The 18,693-nt window shown below is 52.8% G+C and overlaps 1 protein-coding gene across 3 annotated transcripts in view; it reads left to right on the plus strand.

Moving 5' to 3' along the window:
* Positions 1 to 18,693, plus strand: part of CUL9 (cullin 9) — a 38,003-nt gene that overhangs the window by 2,629 nt on the left and 16,681 nt on the right. For 2 of the 3 annotated variants that reach the window (XM_019985562.2, XM_070778007.1), the window contains exons 3-22: positions 427 to 581; positions 915 to 1,427; positions 1,929 to 2,064; positions 2,215 to 2,408; positions 5,087 to 5,492; positions 5,915 to 6,107; positions 9,631 to 9,838; positions 11,661 to 11,857; positions 12,227 to 12,444; positions 13,407 to 13,656; positions 13,751 to 13,856; positions 14,386 to 14,613; positions 14,876 to 14,966; positions 15,089 to 15,260; positions 16,590 to 16,695; positions 16,974 to 17,069; positions 17,274 to 17,449; positions 17,679 to 17,812; positions 18,155 to 18,334; positions 18,515 to 18,624. In XM_019985562.2, the coding sequence (XP_019841121.2) occupies positions 427 to 581; positions 915 to 1,427; positions 1,929 to 2,064; positions 2,215 to 2,408; positions 5,087 to 5,492; positions 5,915 to 6,107; positions 9,631 to 9,838; positions 11,661 to 11,857; positions 12,227 to 12,444; positions 13,407 to 13,656; positions 13,751 to 13,856; positions 14,386 to 14,613; positions 14,876 to 14,966; positions 15,089 to 15,260; positions 16,590 to 16,695; positions 16,974 to 17,069; positions 17,274 to 17,449; positions 17,679 to 17,812; positions 18,155 to 18,334; positions 18,515 to 18,624 (3,869 nt within the window). The remainder of the gene's footprint in view (positions 1 to 426; positions 582 to 914; positions 1,428 to 1,928; positions 2,065 to 2,214; positions 2,409 to 5,086; positions 5,493 to 5,914; positions 6,108 to 9,630; positions 9,839 to 11,660; positions 11,858 to 12,226; positions 12,445 to 13,406; positions 13,657 to 13,750; positions 13,857 to 14,385; positions 14,614 to 14,875; positions 14,967 to 15,088; positions 15,261 to 16,589; positions 16,696 to 16,973; positions 17,070 to 17,273; positions 17,450 to 17,678; positions 17,813 to 18,154; positions 18,335 to 18,514; positions 18,625 to 18,693) is intronic. The other variant, XM_070778005.1, reaches the window with a different exon arrangement.

Raw genomic sequence — 18,693 nt, forward strand, 5'->3', positions numbered from 1 at the left:
AAAGGGAAAAGGTAGATTAATAAGCCATCACAGGTGCAGAAACAGGATAGAATGATAGCACCTGGTTTAGCTGTCTGTTCTCAGGGCAGAGGCAGAGAAGAAATGGGAATAAGTTTATGTGTTCTGGTTGGAGATTTGTTAGTTGGTTGTGAAATCACTTTCATGGGTTATAACCAACATTTTTTTAAAATGTTAAACATCAGCTCAGAGCACTTAGTAGTGTCAGTTTTGTAGTATGAAGTGTATGTTTCAGTTTCACATCGTGTACCTTCATGTCAGGTGACTGTGTGAAATGTGTCTCTTCCTGGGAGTCTCAGTCACAAGTTTGAAAGCCTCTGGGGTCTAGGATAGACAGTTTGGGGACAGGCGATGTGGAGAGGCGTAGTGGGGATTGAGGAGAAGATCTGGATCCGGTGTGCATTACAGGGAGTCGGGCTCACGTCCTTCTGTCACTGAGCCAACAAGACGGCATCGAGCAGCACATGGATTTTGACAGCCGCTATACTTTGCTGGAACTGTTTGCAGAGACCACGTCTTCCGAGGAGCATTGCATGGCCTTTGAGGGCATTCACCTGCCTCAGGTACCCTTGCAGCTGTGGGGGAAAGGCTATGTACAAGGACCAGGGCATGATTTCTGAAAATGTGGTTCAGGGCTGCACCAGTGCCAGGGCCGCCTGGGGAACCTACTAAAATCAAGGTTCATATTATCCTCCCCACTCAGAGTCTCTGAGATGAGAACCCAAGACTCTGTGTTTTAAGGCATTCCTTGGGTGTTTCTTATGTCAGTCACAGTTTGGGAACTGCAGGTGTGGGGATGAAGGCTTTATCTTTTTCTGAAGAGGCTGATGTCCAGGGAAAGGAGAGGGGTGGGAGCTGGGAGAAGAGGAAGTTACACCATGGACTGTGTCCTCCAGATCCCAGGAAAACTGCTCTTCTCCCTGGTGAAACGCTACCTGTGTGTCACTTCTCTGCTGGATCAGCTGAATAACAGTCCAGAGCAGGGGGCCGGAGACCGAGGCTCCCCAACCTCGAGGGAGGATTTGGGCCGGGAGAAGAGCCGGGGGCAGCGGGAGCTGGAGTTCAGTATGGCTGTGGGCAACCTTATCTCGGAGCTGGTGCGGAGCATGGGCTGGGCCCGGAACCTCAGCCAACAGGGCACGTTGCCACCCCGGCCGACCCGGTCCATCTTTCAGCCCAGCATTTCAGGCCCCAGCCTTTTACTCCCCACCATCGTTGCGCCCCCCAGGAGGCAAGGGCGGGCCTTCCGCCAGCGCGCTGAATTCTCCAGCCTTAGTGGCTACGGTGAGTACGTGCAGCAAACGCTGCAGCCGGGCATGCGAGTGCGGATGCTGGATGACTACGAGGAGATCAGCGCGGGCGACGGGGGCGAGTTCCGGCAGAGCAACAATGGCGTGCCCCCTGTGCAGGTGAGCAGGGCCACCGCTGGGGGTCTGTCTGCGTGGGGCGTCGCTGGGGCTTCACGCTTCATGCTGGGGGCTCCGGCAGGCCACCCAGGGAGAAAACCTCCAGAGAACTGGGATGCTTTCAGCAGGATCAGTGATGGAGAGGGGGCTGTTAGAGGGCTGGGAAAATCTGTTAGGAATGGGTGGGCTGTGAGGTCCAGGAGAAACTCCCTTGACCAGGAGGCAAAACTGAGATATCCAGATATCCCCACCTGCAGCAGTGGAGTGGGCTTGGAGGGAGCATGGGAGCAGAGGCCTTCCGGGTTAGGAGGAGAGGAGAAGTGCGGCATGCCTTGGTCGGGGAAGGGAGCCTTGTGTGCTAGAGGTTTCCCAGGCCTAGCCCTGTGTGCCCCCCGAGGGCTCCACGCCCCAAGTCTGGATCTGGCCGTCCTCTCCAGCTTGCCCAGCGTGGGGTTCTCAGGGCTGAGCCCTCTCTCATTTTCTGCCTCCCTTCCTCCGCACCAGGTCTTCTGGCAGTCGACGAGCCGCACGTACTGGGTTCACTGGCACATGCTGGAGATCCTGGGTCCTGAGGAGACTGCTGAGGACACGGCTTCAGCGGCTGCGGAGGAGGGGGCGGGGGCTGCTGTGCCGGGCACAGGTGAGCCAGGGAGGGGACGAGGACACGGGGTCTGAACAGAGGAGGAGTAGGCGGCATGCAGCCCTCTCAGGACCAGGAGCTGCCCCAAACGTTCAGAAACCCATTCAGTCCCCCAGTGGAGGCTGAGGCCCCCTGTGCCTGTCTCCCCAGCACTCCCCTCCTGGGACTGGAAGCCCGTGGACGGGCTCTACTCTTTGCCATACCTCCAGCCCGAGCCTCAGAAGAATGAGAAACTGGGCTACCTGACCCAGGCTGAGTGGTGGGAGCTGCTCTTCTTCATCAGGAAGTTGGACATATGTGAGCAGCAGTCAATTTACCAGAGTCTTCGAGAGAACCTGGATGAGGTATTACAGACGGGAGATGCCTGGGGGGTTTGTGGTGGGGTTAGAGTTGGGATTCTCTAAGGTAGTTCCTGGAGTAACAGGCAAATTTGGCCTTGGAGTATGGAATGAAGCAGGGCAAAGACTAATAGAGTTTTGCCAAGAAAATGCACTGGTCATAGCAAACACCCTCTTCCAACAACACAAGAGAAGACTCTACACATGGACATCACCACGTGGTCAACACCGAAATCAGATTGATTATATTCTTTGCAGCCAAAAATGGAGACGCTCTATACAGTCAACAAAAACAAGACCAGGAGCTGACTGTGGCTCAGATCATGAACTCCTTATTGCCAAATTCAGACATAAATTGAAGAAAGTAGGGAAAACCATTAGACCATTCAGGTATGACCTAAATCAAATTCCTTATGATTATACAGTAGAAGTGAGAAATAGATTTAAGGGATTAGATCTGATAGATGGAGTGCCTGATGAACTATAGAATGAGGTTCGTGACATTGTACAGGAGACAGGGATCAAGACCATCCCCATGGAAAAGAAATGCAAAAAAGCAAAATGGCTGTCTGGGGAGGCCTTACAAATAGCTATGAAAAGAAGAGAAGCGAAAAGCAAAGGAGAAAATGAAAGATATAAGCATCTGAATACAGAGTTCCAAAGAATAGCAAGAAGAGATAAGAAAGCCTTCCTCAGCGATCAATGCAAAGAAATAGAGGAAAACAACAGAATGGGAAAGACTAGAGATCTCTTCAAGAAAATTAGAGATACCAAGGGGACATTTCATGCAAAGATGGGCTCGATAAAGGACAGAAATGGTATGGACCTAACAGAAGCAGAAGATATCAAGAAAAGGTGGCAAGAATACACAGAAGAACTGTACAAAAAAGATCTTCACGACCCAGATAATCACGATGGTGTGATCACTGACCTAGAGCCAGACATCCTGGAATGTGAAGTCAAGTGGGCCTTAGGAAACATCACTACGAACAAAGCTAGTGGAGGTGATGGAATTCTAGTTGAGCTAATTCAAATCCTGAAAGATGATGCTGTGAAAGTGCTACACTCAATATGCCAGCAGATTTGGAAAACTCAGCAGTGGCCACAGGACTGGAAAGGGTCAGTTTTCATTCCAATCCCAAAGAAAGGCAATGCCAAAGAATGCTCAAACTACTGCACAATTGCACTCATCTCACACGCTAGTAAAGTAATGCTCAAAATTCTCCAAGCCAGGCTTCAGCAATACGTGAACCGTAAACTTCCAGATGTTCAAGCTGGTTTTAGAAAAGGCAGAGGAACCAGAGACCAAATTGCCAACATCCGCTGGATCATCAAAAAAGCAAGAGAGTTCCAGAAAAACATCTATTTCTGCTTTATTGACTATGCCAAAGCCTTTGACTATGTGTATCACAATCAACTGTGGAAAATTCTGAAAGAGATGGGACTACCAGACCACCTGACCTGCCTCTTGAGAAACCTATATGCAGGTCAGGAAGCAACAGTTAGAACTGGACATGGAACAACAGACTGGTTCCAAATAGGAAAAGGAGTACGTCCAGGCTGTATATTGTCACCCTCCTTATTTAACTTATATGCAGAGTACATCATGAGAAATGCTGGGCTGGAAGAAGCACAAGCTGGAATCAAGGTTGCCAGGAGAAATAATCAATAACCTCAGATATGCAGATGACATCACCCTTATGGCAGAAAGTGAAGAGGAACTAAAAAGCCTCTTGATGAAGGTGAAAAAGGAGAGTGAGAAAGTTGGCTTAAAGCTCAACATTCAGAAAACGAAGATCATGGCATCTGGTCCCATCACTTCATGGGAAATAGATGGGGAAACAGTGGAAACAGTGTCAGATTTTATTTTTTTGGGCTCCAAAATCACTGCAGATGGTGTCTGCAGCCATGAAATTAAAAGACGCTTACTCCTTGGAAGAAAAGTTATGACCAACCTAGATACAATATTGAAAAGCAGAGACATTACTTTGCCAACAAAGGTCCGTCTAGTCAAGGCTATGGTTTTTCCTGTGGTCATGTATGGATGTGAGAGTTGGACTGTGAAGAAGGCTGAGCGCCGAAGAATTGATGCTTTTGAACTGTGGTGTTGGAGAAGACTCTTGAGAGTCCCTTGGACTGCAAGGAGATCCAACCAGTCCATTCTGAAGGAGATCAGCCCTGGGATTTCTTTGGAAGGAATGATGCTAAAGCTGAAGCTCCAGTAGTTTGGCCACCTCATGTGAAGAGTTGACTCATTGGAAAAGACTCTGATGCTGGGAGGGATTGAGGGCAGGAGGAGAAGGGGACGACAGAGGATGAGATGGCTGGATGGCATCACTGACTCGATGGACACGAGTCTGAGTGAACTCCGGGAGTTGGTGCTGGACAGGGAGGCCTGGCGTGTTGCGATTCATGGGGTCGCAAAGAGTCGGACTCAACTGAGCGACTGAACTGAACTGAAGGTAGTTCAGCCTGGGGGACTGCCTAGGGGAGGGTGGAGTGAGGTTAGAGAGCTTAGAAGTTAGAGAGCCAAGGAATCCTTCCCTGGGGATAAGGCAGAGGCTGGGAGGGTCTAGGAGGCAGGAAGTATGTAAGGCCCCAGTGGGAGGTGGCCCACCTCCTGTTACTGTCCCCAGGCCCTTGGTGTCTGCTCCTTCCTGAAGTACATGCCTTTCTGTTGGCAGAGCCTAGGTGAGAAGGCCGTGGGTGAAATCTCTGTGCCCGTGGCCATGGCAGAGAGTCTGCTGCAGGTTCTCAGGAATCGGTTTGAGGGCAGCACCCTCAGCGACCTGCTCAACTCCCAGATCTACACCAAGTACGGGCTGCAGCCCGATGCTCTGAGTGGCTCGTCGTCTTCACAAAATCACTCTAGTACCCCAGATCCTGAAGAGGAGTCGAAGTCAGAGGCCACCTTCTCAGAGGAGGAGACCGAGTCCCCCAACGTGAAGGCTCAGCCCCTCAAGGCAGAGGCAGAGCCAGTCAAGGGAAAAACCGAGCTGCCCATGGCACAGAGCGATTCGCAGCTGTTCAACCAGCTTCTGGTGACTGAGGGGATGGCTCTCCCTGCTGGGATGAAGGAGGCAGCCGGTGGTGAGTCAGGTGCTGGAGGGGAGGGCAGAGAGGTGGGAGCAAGTCCTGGGTGCCCCCCAGAGAAGTGGGTCGTCAGCGGGGAGGGCGTGCCGTGGAGTGAGATCACTTCTGCGTGAGAAAGTGCACTGGGAGCGTGCATCCATTTTCCTTCCTTGGACCTTGATTACGTACAGCCTGTCACTGCTGCCTTCCTTCAGCGTCCCTGGAAAAGGAGGGTCTGTCTTCTAGAATAACGTCATCTTCATTGCCTGATTATTAAATCCCTCACACAGAGTTGGGAACATTCTGGGTGCAAGCTACAGTAGTGAATAGGGTGTTTAAACGTCAGTAGGATAATTGGGCTTGACCGTTAGAGAGTTCCAAGGTGAAGATGCTGCAGTTTTATTTTTTTTAAGCCACCGCCTTTCCCTCACGACTTTCAGAAATGATTAGAGCCTTGCGGGGCCCTGGGCCACGCAGCTCCCTGGACCAGTACGTGGCAGCAGTCGTGGCCACTGTGCAGATCTCCAGCTTGGACACCAGTCTGCAGCTCTCAGCACTCTGCGCTCTCTCCCAGGCCGTGGAGGAGGTCACGGAGCGAGACCACCCTCTGGTCCATCCTGACAGATTCCTGAGGTTAGAACCCTGGGGAGGGAAGTGGAGGTTACGGATTAAGCTGTCAGTTGGGGGAGGATAGTGGTAGGGAGGGAAGGAGCTAGGAGATCAAGAGTTAGAAAGGCTGGGGGAAAGAAGGGCCAGCTTGAGGCGTAACTGAGCAGGAAGGGGACTCTGTGATGGTTAATGTTCTTGGAGTGCTTGTTCTGTGCCAGGCCCTTGTGCTTAAAGCTTTACGAGCATTCTCTCTTTAAATCCTCCCATCTCCAGAGGCAAACCTGATGCTATTCTTATCCACTGTGTGGGTCAGGGACTGAGGCTTAGAGAATTTAAGTAACTCGCCCAGTATGACAGATAATAGAATCAGGATTCAAATCAAGGTCCTTTTGGCTTTTGAGTACTTTTTTTTCTCCCTCTCTACTTTCTTCCTATTAAATTAAAAAATAATTAATGAATTCATTTGGCCACATCAGCTCTTAGTTGTGTCACGCAGGGTCTTCGTTGCATCACGCATCATGGGCGGTGCATGGACTCTTTGGTTGTGGTACACAGGCTCAGTAGTTGTGGTTTGCAGGCTTAAAGCCCCTTGGCATGTGGGATCTTAGTTCTCTGACCAGGGATCAAACCCACGTCCCCTGCATTGCAAGGCAAAATCTTAACCGCTGGACCACCAGGGAAGTCCTCTAAAATTTTTAGAAAATACTTCTTAGTTACAAATAGTACACCATTGCGTTCTTATTTTAAAAGATCCAGAGAATGAAAAGTCAAAGTCCCATTTTGCTTCTGTTGTCACACACCCAAGCACGTATCCTTCAGACCTTCTAGAGGCTTGTATTTGTTGGTGCGTTTTCTGCATTTGAGTTTTCGTGTATGTGATCACACTCTGTTTCTGCGGCTTTCTGCCTACACGCAGTGTGTCTGCATACAGTATGTCCGTCCGCGTGCTCTTGCCTCGTTCTCACTGCCGCCCTGGACTCTGCAATGTGATTATACCCAAAATCACATGTAGCCTTACTTTGTAAAATTTTACTGTCTTGAAGCATATAGTTGATTTACAATGTTATGTGAATTTTTGCCTACAGCATAGTGACTCGTTTGTATATTCTTTTTCATATTCTTTTCCATTATCTTTTATTAGAGGATATGAATATGGTTCCCTGTGCTATACAGTAGGACTTTGTTGTTTATCCATCCTATATATAATAGCTCGCAGCTGCTACTCCCAAACTCCCTGTCCATCCCTCTCTCACCCTCCTCCCCCGTTTGGCAACTACAAGCCTGTTCTCTCACTTACAGTGTTCTAAGGGATCTATTTTTCTTCACACCTGCCAGCACTGGCTATTATCATTTTCAAAAATCTATCAGGTTGCCAAAATTTTAAAGTGATTGGTATCTTTGTCTTTAATTTCTTGAGAAGTTAGGCATATTTGCATGCGCTTCTTGTATTCTGCTATAAATATTCTTATCCTTTGCCCATTTTCTTATTGGGTCTTTGTCTTTTTTTTATTGATTTGAAGACATTCTGGATATTAATTCATTATTGCTGTTCCAAATATTGTCTCTTCTATAATCATATTTACTTTATTTTCTGAATATAAAATAATATATATGATCCCTATAAGAAAATGAAAGTTATGAGAATAATGATCATCTGAAAAGCCTCTATGCAGAGATAGTCACTGTTGACATTTTAGTAAACATCCTTACATATTTCTTTGTTTATTCGTGTGCATCACCTCTGTATATTAACTTGTTTACAGTAAATCAGGGCTCCAGAGAGGGGGATATATATTTAAAATACGTTTGGTTCACATTGTAGTCATCGTAAGGCCCACGAGAGAAGACAGAAAGCAGCTCTATGCGGGGAGGGCCCATTAGTGCTCTGGCCGCTGGTCCCCGTCGGAACTTGGTGGGGTTATGGCTCTGTGGGCCCCAGGATCCCTGCACCTCCAGGCCTTGAAACCCCAGAACAAACCCTGTTGTCCAACACAAAAGGCAGGAGTAAACACAGAACCTTTTCAGTGCTTTTATTTGCGTTATTTCTCAGGATTTGTCTTTTTGTCCTCCATTCCTTCCTAGTTCCCAGACCAACTTCACCATCTCTGCCCAGGGGAGAAAAATGTTAGTCCAGCTTTTTCCCTCTTGAGACGCTCACTGTAACCCAGGAATTCTGCAGGCACTGCTTCCTTCCCTTCAGATCTGTGTTTTCACCTGACCCTTTCTGTAACTTAAGTGCTCAGGGTCTTAAATTGGTGGCTAGTATCTTTTATTATGTTGAACTTTTAGATTTTCATGCAGCTATCTTTCTTGACATTTTTTTAATGGTTCCTAGGTTTGAAGAGGGTCTATTCCATTCTGGGACTGTAAAAATATTTCCTATACTTCCTAAAAATATCTGTGACTTTACTTTTCACATATATTTTAAAATCTGTGTGCAGTCTATTTTTGCAAGTGGAGTGAAGCAGAGCTCCAGCCTTCCTTTTTGCAGATGGATAGCCACATGTCTCTGCCTCACGTTTTGCATGGTCCTTGCAGTCCTTCCTGTCTGAGATGCTGCCCTTATCGCTCTTCTAATCTGTTCATCTGTTTGGCTACCCCGTATTTCCAGAGTCTTAATTATTATAAGTTTTTATTTTGATAAGTAGTAGGCAAGTCTACAGTTATTTCTTTCCAACCAGTCCTTGACTATTCTTGCCTATTTTATTTTCTCTTTCTGTGCCTAAATCTGTCGGGCTTTTTTTCCCCTCTTGATTTTAGTTATATTTTACATCAGGATGCATCATCTGGTGTGCAACAATAATGACATAGATTATTCATAATAGAGACAAAAATATTTCAGTACAGAGTCTTTGTCAGCATGAGGCTGAGGGCAGGAGTATCCTGCAGGCTACCATATTCTTATGCACTTGTCGGCTTGCATTTTTTTTTTTTAAAGATCTTTTGTAGACCAGTTGAAACAGTTTTCTCTTGGTAAGGGCATTTTATTTATTTATTTTGGCTGTGCTGCGTCTTAGTTGCCGTGCAGACTTTTGTCTGTGGCCAGCAGGTGCTCCTCCCCACTTGTGCATGGGATTCTCATTGCAGTGGCTTCTCTTTGTGGAGCACAAGTTTTGGGCTGCATGGGCTTCAGCAGGGAACATGGGGTTCAGTAGTTGTGACTCACAGGCTTAGTTGCTCCATGACCTGTGGGATCTTCCCAGATCACGGATCGAACCCGTGTCTCCTGCTGTTGGCAGGTGGATTCTTTACCACTGAGCCACCAGGGAAGCCCTGCCCTTTAAAAAAAAAAAAAAAAAAACCTTTTGGGCATTTTGATTTAACATTGTGGTGAATTTATAGACTCATTTGAAAAGATGAGCCAGAGCTCATCACCGTTTTGCTATATTGCCTGCTCGATGAGGAGAGCCTGAGACAGACAGACTGCAGAGGAGCGGGCAGCAGGAGGGAGGGGTCGGGGGATGGACTGGATCTTCGTGGACAGGCTTGGACGGGCACTTAGGTGAGACTCTTGGGATGGGAAACCCCAACATCTCTCCTCTCTCAGGGAGAAGCTGGTGAAGACGCTGGTGGAGCTGCTGACCAACCAGGTGGGAGAGAAGATGGTGGTGGTGCTGGCTCTGCGGCTTCTTTACCTGCTCATGACCAAGCACGAGTGGCGCCCGCTCTTCGCCAGGGAAGGCGGCATCTACGCCGTGCTGGTCTGCATGCAAGAATACAAGACCTCTGTTCTGGTGCAGCAGGCGGGGCTGGCAGTGAGTGGCCCGGGCCCGGCGGTAGAGTGATGGCCAGGGTGGGCAGCTCAGGGGTGGGCTCTGCTGGTCTTGAGGAGGTTCTGTGGTCATTCAGACAAGGAGGAGACATTGGGATGGAGGAGATCCAGCTGGGGAGTCCAGGAGACAAAATGCCTCTGTGGAAGCAGGGAGAAAGGTGTTTCTGAGAATGATTCCCAGGTTTAAAAGTGATCAGCAGGGGTGGATGGAGTGGGGAACTCTGAAAGAGGAAGAAGTGTACAGAGAAAGCCAGTTTGGATTTTTAGGTATGTTGACTTTTCCAGGGCTTTTTATTAACAACCTAGTGTCTGATTAAAGGCAAAAGTTTTAGATGTGACAGAGTAATTTTTAGCCATTTTATCTGAGTGGTCTCAGAACACAGAAGATACCTCCTCACCAGATGTGGGTAAAGCCAAGCCAACATTGCATTGCAGCCTTGCCAATCCCAGGTCCAGGGAGTGGGGAGAGGAGGCCCTCGTTCGGGGAAGAAGAGTCAGCTTCCTGAGTGCTGCAGACAGAGGGTCAGGCTGGTGGGGAGGTCCGGGCAGTGTGTGCTCCGTTTAACCTGAGGCTCCCTGAGGGGACAGGCAGGCCTTGTCTAGAGCAGTTCTGAGCGTGGATGCCAGCAGTCCCGTGAACTGGAGCGCGGGTGCTCTTGAGGCGGTCTTTGCCTGGGGGAGGCCGACAGGCCCTTTCTTTATGGGGTCAGCCTGCTGCTGCTTCTCCCCAGAGCAGCCAAGCATTCCTAGTCCAGGCCAGGCCAGTCTGTTCAAAGAATTTCCTGATCCTTTTAAAGTGCATAACCAAATGCTTCTAAACTCAAACTCTTGCCCTATAACAGAATTGTATCATTTTGTTTATAACTTAAGGTGTCCGGAATTCAGCTTGGATTGGGGAGGGTAATGTAGCCAAAGGGAGAAAACCTCATTGTGAGGTGGCATTTGCTTGATGGGTCCAGCCCTTACCAGGGGATCATCCTGAGGAGTAAGTTCTTTCCTCCATCCCGACGAGGTTTCCTCTCCAGAGTCAGCCCTTTCACCAGCCAAGACCTTCTCCACTCCGATGGTTTAGTGTTCATCCTAATTTCAGTTTCTCTGAGAACCAGCCAACATGTCTGCACATTCCAAGTATTTTTTCCTGTAATTCCAGCCTCACTCTGCCTGTGAGGCAACCTAAGTAGCCTCATCCAGGCAGGCTGGATACTGGCTTTGGTGGCCCGGGGACGGGGGTGGGAGTGTTGGCATCCACGTGGTAGCAGCAGCAGGGCAGAGGCCCAGGTTGCGTGGGGTGGAGTGGGGTGCAGAGTTTGAGGAGAAGGGCGACTCAGAGCTTCCGTGGTTGGGATCAGGCATTAGAGGAACTCCAGAGAGGTAGGACGACCAGGCGGACAAGAAGTTACAGAACTCGAGGGAGAGGTTTTTCAAAGGGAGGAGCGGCTAAGTGAGATGGAAGACGGCTTCAAGCAAAGTCTTGAATATACGTTGAGGCTGTGAAAGGGCTCCGTCCGGAGGGGACGCTGCACACGGGTGGCCACCCACCCCTGCACTCATCGAGTCTCGGTCCTGGCAGAGAGAAGCTGCAGGCTCATGTTACCCCGGAACCTTGGGTTTTCTGGTTGGCTTTCTTTTCTTTTCTTCCTTTTTTTTTTTAAGCCTTTGATGTCCCATCACTGCCTCTTTCATTTCTATTTGCAAACAGTTCAGTTGCCCCAGAGTTTGAGGTCTGGAATGCAGCCTGGCTCTCTCTCCTGTTCTGCACAGAGGCCGTGCCCACTCCTGACTCTGTCTCCATACCCCCTACACAGGCGCTGAAGATGCTGGCCATTGCCAGCTCCTCAGAGATCTCCACATCTGTCACCAGCCAAGATTCCATCCATCCTTTGTTTGACGCCCAGATGACCAGGGAGATCTTCGCCAGCATTGACTCAGCCACCCGCCCGGACTCCGAGAGCCTGCTCCTCGCTCTCCCTGCCGCTGTGATCCTGATGCTGAACACAGAGGGGTCAGGACCTCCCTTCCCGAATGCCAGACTCCTGTTAAGCCCCACGCCCTGCCGCTCCCCTGCCCCGGGCTCTTGTGCTTCGCAGAAGCTCCCTTCCCACTGTCATCTCTGGATGAAATGTCCTGCTTGGGGTGGCTAGAAGAGAGGCTAAGTGGTTGAGGGTAGCGAGGTTCCAGAGATCAGAGACCCCTGTCCTTTCCTGGGGTTGGGAGGAGTGACCTGAGGTCAAGAGGCCAGGTGTCTGGCCTCAGAGGGACCCCTGGAACCCCTCTGTCCCCAGCTTCAGGGCTCCTCCCTCTGTGCCACCTCCCTGCTTCCATCACATTCATTCTCTTTCAATTTCTTCCGGGAACACCTCCCTCCTCCCAGGTGCTCCTCAGCGGTGAGAAACGGCCTCCTCCTGCTCAACCTGCTTTTGTGCAATCACCACACGCTGGGAGACCAGATCATCACCCGCGAGCTGAGAGACACCTTGTTTAGACATTCGGGCATAGCACCGGGGACAGAACCCATGCCTACCACCCGGACCATCCTCACGATGCTTCTCAATCGCTACTCGAAGCCGCCGGGCAGCCCCGAGCGCTCAGGTACCGTCGTGGAGGTAGTGGGTGTGCTGAGCAGCTGGTCCCCACCCGCGGCCGGCAGGGTCCAGGCTTACGTCCTAGTTCCTTGGTAGAAAGACGTGATGACCCTTCAGGAAATGAATGAGGGCTTTCGTGCTCAAGTTCGGTCTCAAGTAGGACTTCCTGACCAGGAGGAGAGGGGACGTTTAGGATAGGTGCAGGGAGATTGGTCTTCTCTGTATAAACATGAAAGGGCTGCCATCTGTCTGAGCTGAGTGCAGTCCACTCTTCCTGGTCACTGCAGGGTCGGTTGAAATGACTTCTAGAGAGGCTTTCTGTAGAGGAATTGTAACTTGTGGTACAGAAGTTTGTGACTTAGAATGTGAAATATCGATACCATAGTGCAGAAAGGCTCTGTATTCAATGCACAAGTGAAACCTAGACGTATGGGGGCAAATCGAAATAGGCTCTGTGTCTTTTAGTCTGTACTTCTGAAGCCACCGAGCTCGGTAGTATAGGGGACCTGACTATAATAGCTAGTATTTGTTGGCTTGTATAGTAGCACAGCTCACATGTAGAGAGTAGTGGGACCGTATGAATTAAAACTGTGCTGTTTAACTTGATAGCGTTTGCCATACCAGTTTTTTTTTTTTTTTGGGATATAGCCAGATATATATTTAGTTCACCAACTCAATGGACATGAGTTTGAGCAAACTCTGGGCGTTGGTGAAGGACAGGGAAGCCTGGCAGACTGCAGTCCATGGGGTCGCAAAGAGTATGACGTGACTTAGTGATTGAACAACAACAAACTTACATATTTGGGGCCAGAAAAAGAAGTCTGCCACTGTCGAGTAGAAACAGTAGATGTCCTCACAACGGGGCGGGGGGCAGTTCGGGGGTGGTTTTCTGCATCTGTGCATCTCAGTCTGACCAGCTCGTGTGACTCTCCTTCATAACCATTTTTTTCCCTCCATGTGTCTGGGCAGCAGCGCCAGAGACCCCCAGCGCCCAGGGCCAGGAGGGGTCCCCTGAGCTGCTGATCCGATCCCTGGTGGGGGGCCCGTCTGCAGAACTCCTCCTGGACTTGGAGCGCGTGCTATGCCGAGAGGGTGGCCCGGGGGGTGCCGTGAGGCCCCTCCTCAAGCGCCTCCAGCAGGAGAGCCAGCCCTTCCTCCTGTTCCTGTGGACTCTGGACGCCCCCGGGCCCAATAAAACCCTGCTGCTGACGGCGCTGAGGTGAGAGGCTGGGGGGGGGGGTGGGCACCTGTGTGTCGGGGGCAAGGGCAGCTGGCTGACTGCAGGGGCTTCACTTGTTTCCACCCCTCTCCAGGGTCATGACCCAGCTGCTGGATCACACTGAGGCCATGGTCCTCCCCTGGCACGAGGTCTTGGAGCCCTGCCTCAACTGTCTGAATGGCCCTGGCAGTGACTCTGAGGTACCCGAGCCCTGGCCAGGGTGGGCAGGGCAAGGCAGCCCGGGGGCACCAGCTGCCTGGTGAGGCCCTGGGGGGCCATGGCACAGCCAGCCTGGACGGGCTGGGACACTGGGAGGGAGTGGAGGAAGGAGGCCAGTGTCATCTGACGGTCCCCAGAACCGAGGCCTTCTCCCTGTGCCTGAATTTTAGATTCTGGGTTTGGGAGAAGCCCACATTCCGCAGTCCATGCAGTCCCTGCTCTCCGCCTTTGGGGATGGGGGGTGTGCCCTGTGGGGCAAGGCTCAGGCACCAGCTGGCCATTGCCAGCTGGTGCCCAAGATAGGCTGGTCCTGGCAGGAGGAAGCCTGGGGAGCTGTGCCCAAGCTCTGCCCCTCACCCCCGGGTCCTCTCCCCAGCATTCTGTGCCAGCCTATCTTTGGTAGTCTGTTCTCAAGTTCTCCAAAATCTCACCCACTGCACCCCCACATCTAAGGCCACCCCTCAGCCTGCCCTTTGCATCCCTGTGTTAATCTTGGCATCTCTGGGCCAGATCGTTCAGGAGCTGCTGTGCTTCCTGTATCGCCTGGCCTCCACACACAAGGACTACGCAGTGGTGCTCTGCTGCCTGGGAGCCAAAGATGCCCTCACCAAGGTCTTGGAGAAGCACTCGGCTCAGCTGCTGCTGGCCTGTGAGCTGCGAGACCTGGTGACAGAATGTGAGAAGCACGCCCAGCTCTACAGTAACCTCACCTCCAGCATCCTGGCGGGCTGCATTCAGGTGAGCAGCACGCGGGTCCAGGCTGAGGGAGGTGGGGGGCGGGGGAAGGGGCCTCACGGTGTCCCTCTTCGGCACAAGTGGTGGCGGATCTAGGCCCTTGTTCCCCGGCCCTTACCCCACGTGGTTCTGTTCTGCCAGGATTCTGGAGAAAGGGGCTGAGCGCTCTGTCGCCTCTTGACTCTTTCTCCACGTGTGTCTCCGTGTCCCTGCTGCAGGGACCCTTTCTCTCCCCACACCCTTTCTCTCCATGTCCCGGCTGCAGATGGTGCTGGGCCAGATTGAAGACCACAGACGAACCTACCGCCCCATCAACATCCCCTTCTTCGACGTGTTCCTCAGGCATCTCTGCCAGGGTTCGTGCCCCCCATCTGCTTCCTCCTGCGGCCACCCCAGCCTCTGCCTCCCCTCCCTTCCTGCTCCCTCGTCCCCTTCCTGTCTTCTCTCTCAACTAACCAGGCTTTCCGTGGGCCCACAGGCTCCAGCGTGGAGGTGAAGGAGGACAAATGCTGGGAGAAGCTGGAGGTGTCGTCCAACCCGCACCGGGCCAGCAAGCTGACGGACCGCAACCCCAAGACCTACTGGGAGTCCAACGGCAGCACCGGCTCCCACTTCATCACCCTCCACATGCACCGCGGTGTTCTTGTGAGGTGTGAGCACACCCGTGTCCATGCACACGAATGTTCTGATACGCCCCAGTATACATCCTCAAAGAATTAACTACACACACACAACCCCGACTTAGACGCCCTGTGCCTGAGGGACCTCACACCCATTTTTCTCCCTGAGCACAGGGTAGACCTCCCCTCTCTCCCCGAGCCTGCTCCCTCCACCAGACACACGTCACCACCCTGTGTTTTGATGGAGGTACAGCAGCAGCTCACCCACTCCCCGTGTGGGCATCGGTTTGTTGTGTACTGTGTGCCAGGTACCCTGCAAGGGCCTGGAGCCCCACCAACAGTGAGATAAGGGGCCTGTCTGCAGGGATCCGACAGTCTTACTGGGGAGCCAGGCTGGAAAATCAGCAAGAGAGAGTAAGAAAAAAGTGATAGTTGACAGGTGCACTGGATCCTGATGCCAACTGAGATCTCAGAGGAGGCTGCAGACAGAGGGGCTGAATGGGTTAAGTTTGTGGTAGAAATTGACTGGGTAGAGAGAGGCCAGCAGATACAGGGACAGCATCTGTGCAGGATGAAAGCAAGAAGCAATGATGTACAGGGGGTAACTTGAAGTAATTGTGCTTGGCTGGGATGAAGGGTCTGTGTAGTGAAGTGGCACGAGAGGAAGCTGGAAAAGGAGGCAGAATCAGTTGAGTTTTATTCTGAAATTTGAGGAGCCACTGAAGGATTTTAAGAGGGGAAAAGACAGAAGTAGGTTTTTTTATTTAGAGAGCTCTGGCAGTTATGTGAATTTGGCTGGCAGGCCAGGACAGAGTTGGAAGGTTTACTGAGTGCTGATCGTTCAGTGAGGCGGCGGGAACGGGCATAGATGGTGAGGAGGCGGTGGAAGAGGGGAGCTTGAGAGGTGGTCTGCGGTACCTGCCGCTGGCTGGGTGAGGGGAACCACGAGGGAGGCGTCACGTGTCCTAGCTGGACAGCTGGATGGGTGCCCATTCTTCCCCAAGAGAGAAGTGGGAAGAGGAGCAGGTTTCTGTGGACAGATGACCGATCCATGTGGGCACATGGACCTGGAGGTGCCTGTGGGCACGGCATGGACCTGTCAGATGCGCGGCATGCAAGCTCAGGAGAGCGGTCTAGGGTAGAGACGTGAATTTGGAGTCCTTCAGGTGTTAACTTTCAGCTGAAACCATGGGTTTAAGTGAAATCGCTTTGGGGGAAGGTTACGGGAAGAGCAGGGAGCCTGGGGAAGACCAACGCTTAAGCAGAGGACAGGATTCTGAAGAGGATGTGGTGGGCAGAGGTCGTTTTGCACCAAGATCAGGGCCCTTGGTTCTGACTGAGTCCTTTCTCCTCTCCCAGGCAGCTGACTCTTCTGGTGGCCAGTGAGGACTCGAGTTACATGCCAGCCCGGGTGGTGGTGTTTGGGGGTGACAGCGCCAGCTGCATCAACACAGAGCTCAATACGGTGGGGACCCCGTGCCCGGGCTCCCCCTTACTCTCCGTCCTTCTGTTGGTCCCGGGGGCCTTATCGGGCGGACCCAGTGCCTGTGGAGCTCCCACATCCCTTCCTCCCGGGCGGGCACTGCTTTGTAAGCTTGGAGAGTGGAATCAGGGCTGTGGAGGTGCATAGATCCACAGGCGTGGGATGGGAGAGGTGAGGGGCGCACACCGTCACAAACTCGGCTGCTGTCAACAGTCTTCCAGCTCTACTCCTGTCTCTACCTCTTCTCCCTGCCCCGCCAGGTGAATGTGATGCCCTCCGCCAGCCGGGTGGTCCTCCTGGAGAACCTGAGCCGCGTCTGGCCTATCATCCAGATCCGCATAAAGCGTTGCCAGCAGGTGGGGTGGGGGACTGGGGGGCACAGGGTCCAGGAGGAAGCAAAGGATCTCCCTAGCGGCTGGTTCTCCAGTGTTCGGGGGCCAGGCTTAGATCAAGGGTCCTCCTCTGTCTGCTTGCCCTGTGTGGCCCAGGAGCCTGCTGAGTTCCAGAGAGGCGGGAGTGCCTCCAGGGAGCCGAGGGGGTGAGAACTGTGCCCCTTGCAGGGCGGCATTGACACCCGGGTCCGGGGTGTGGAGGTCCTCGGCCCCAAGCCCACTTTCTGGCCGCTGTTCCGAGAGCAGCTGTGTCGCCGTACGTGTCTCTTCTACACCATTCGGGCCCAAGCCTGGAGCCGGGACATTGCGGAGGACCGCAAGCGCCTCCTCCAGCTCTGTCCCAGGTAGGTGGGCAGGGTGCAGCCAAGGAGATACGGTTAGTGGGGGCAGGAGGGGAGCGGCGTTTGAAGGATCAAGCAGCAGCCGGAGGAGGGAGCCGAGCAGAGACCAGAAGTGTGTGGTGGGGGGCAGGGTGAAGGACCAGCTCATCTGGGCGGGCGATTGAGAGTTGAGTGCAGGTGGGTGGAGGCCTGGGGATGTCTTTAATCCTTGACCAGACATTCTTTGTCCCAGACTGAACAGGGTTTTGCGTCACGAGCAGAATTTTGCAGATCGCTTCCTCCCTGATGAAGAGGCTGCCCAGGCGCTGGGCAAGACCTGCTGGGAGGCCCTGGTCAGCCCCCTGGTGCAGAACATCACCTGCCCGGGTAACCGCCTCCACCGCGGCCCCACTAACCTGCTCCTTGTCGTCATCCCCAGGGCTGACCTGAGTCAGTGCTCTTGGCTCTCTTGGTTTCTGTCCCCGAAGGCCTGTCACCTCAGTGTCCTCCCCTCCCTGCCCCAGGGACTGCTCCCTGGGACTCTGGTGTTTAAATCCTCCCCACCCCGACCCTGTCCCCACGTCCCCAGACTCCAGCGGAAGCAGACCTTGGTGAGGGGAGGACTAGGGCCCTGCCGCCCCCAGATCCTTTCTGTGCAGTCGCCTCTCCCCTCTGCTTTCCGGGTTCTCCACTCCGTCCCCCATGGAGGCCTGACCTGTCTTCTTGTAGACGCGGAAGGGGTGAGCTCCCTGGGGTGGCTGCTGGATCAGTACTTGGAGCAGAGGGAGAGCTCTCGGAACCCCCGTGGTCGAGCCGCGTCCTTTGCCTCCCGTGTGCGTCGCCTCTGCCACTTGCTGGTACACGTGGAGCCTCCTCCCGGACCTTCTCCTGAGCCATCCGCCCGGCCACGTGAGTCCCAGCCGCGGCCGGCTGAATGAAGAAGCCGGCGGCAGCGCTGTCTGGTTCCTCTCCTGGGTTTTATTCTTCCTTTCTGCTTTGCCATGGGCCTTCCCGGGGCTGAGTTCCCCGGACGCTGGGACTCACCCAGCGGCTGAGATGAGCCTGTTCCTTTGCCCTCTGTGTCCGCAGCCAGCAAGAGCAGTAAGGCTCGGGACCGGAGCCCTGGGCCTTCCCCCGTCCTTCCCAGCAGCAGCCTGAGGAACATAACGCAGTGCTGGCTGAGTGTGGTGCAGGAGCAGGTAGGCAGCGGGGCTGACGTCGGGGCAGGGCCGAGGCTGCTGGGCGGCCCCTGGGCTGCGATTTCCCAT

This window comes from Bos indicus, chromosome 23 (assembly GCF_029378745.1).
Source record: "Bos indicus isolate NIAB-ARS_2022 breed Sahiwal x Tharparkar chromosome 23, NIAB-ARS_B.indTharparkar_mat_pri_1.0, whole genome shotgun sequence".
Lineage (NCBI taxonomy): Eukaryota > Metazoa > Chordata > Mammalia > Artiodactyla > Bovidae > Bos > Bos indicus.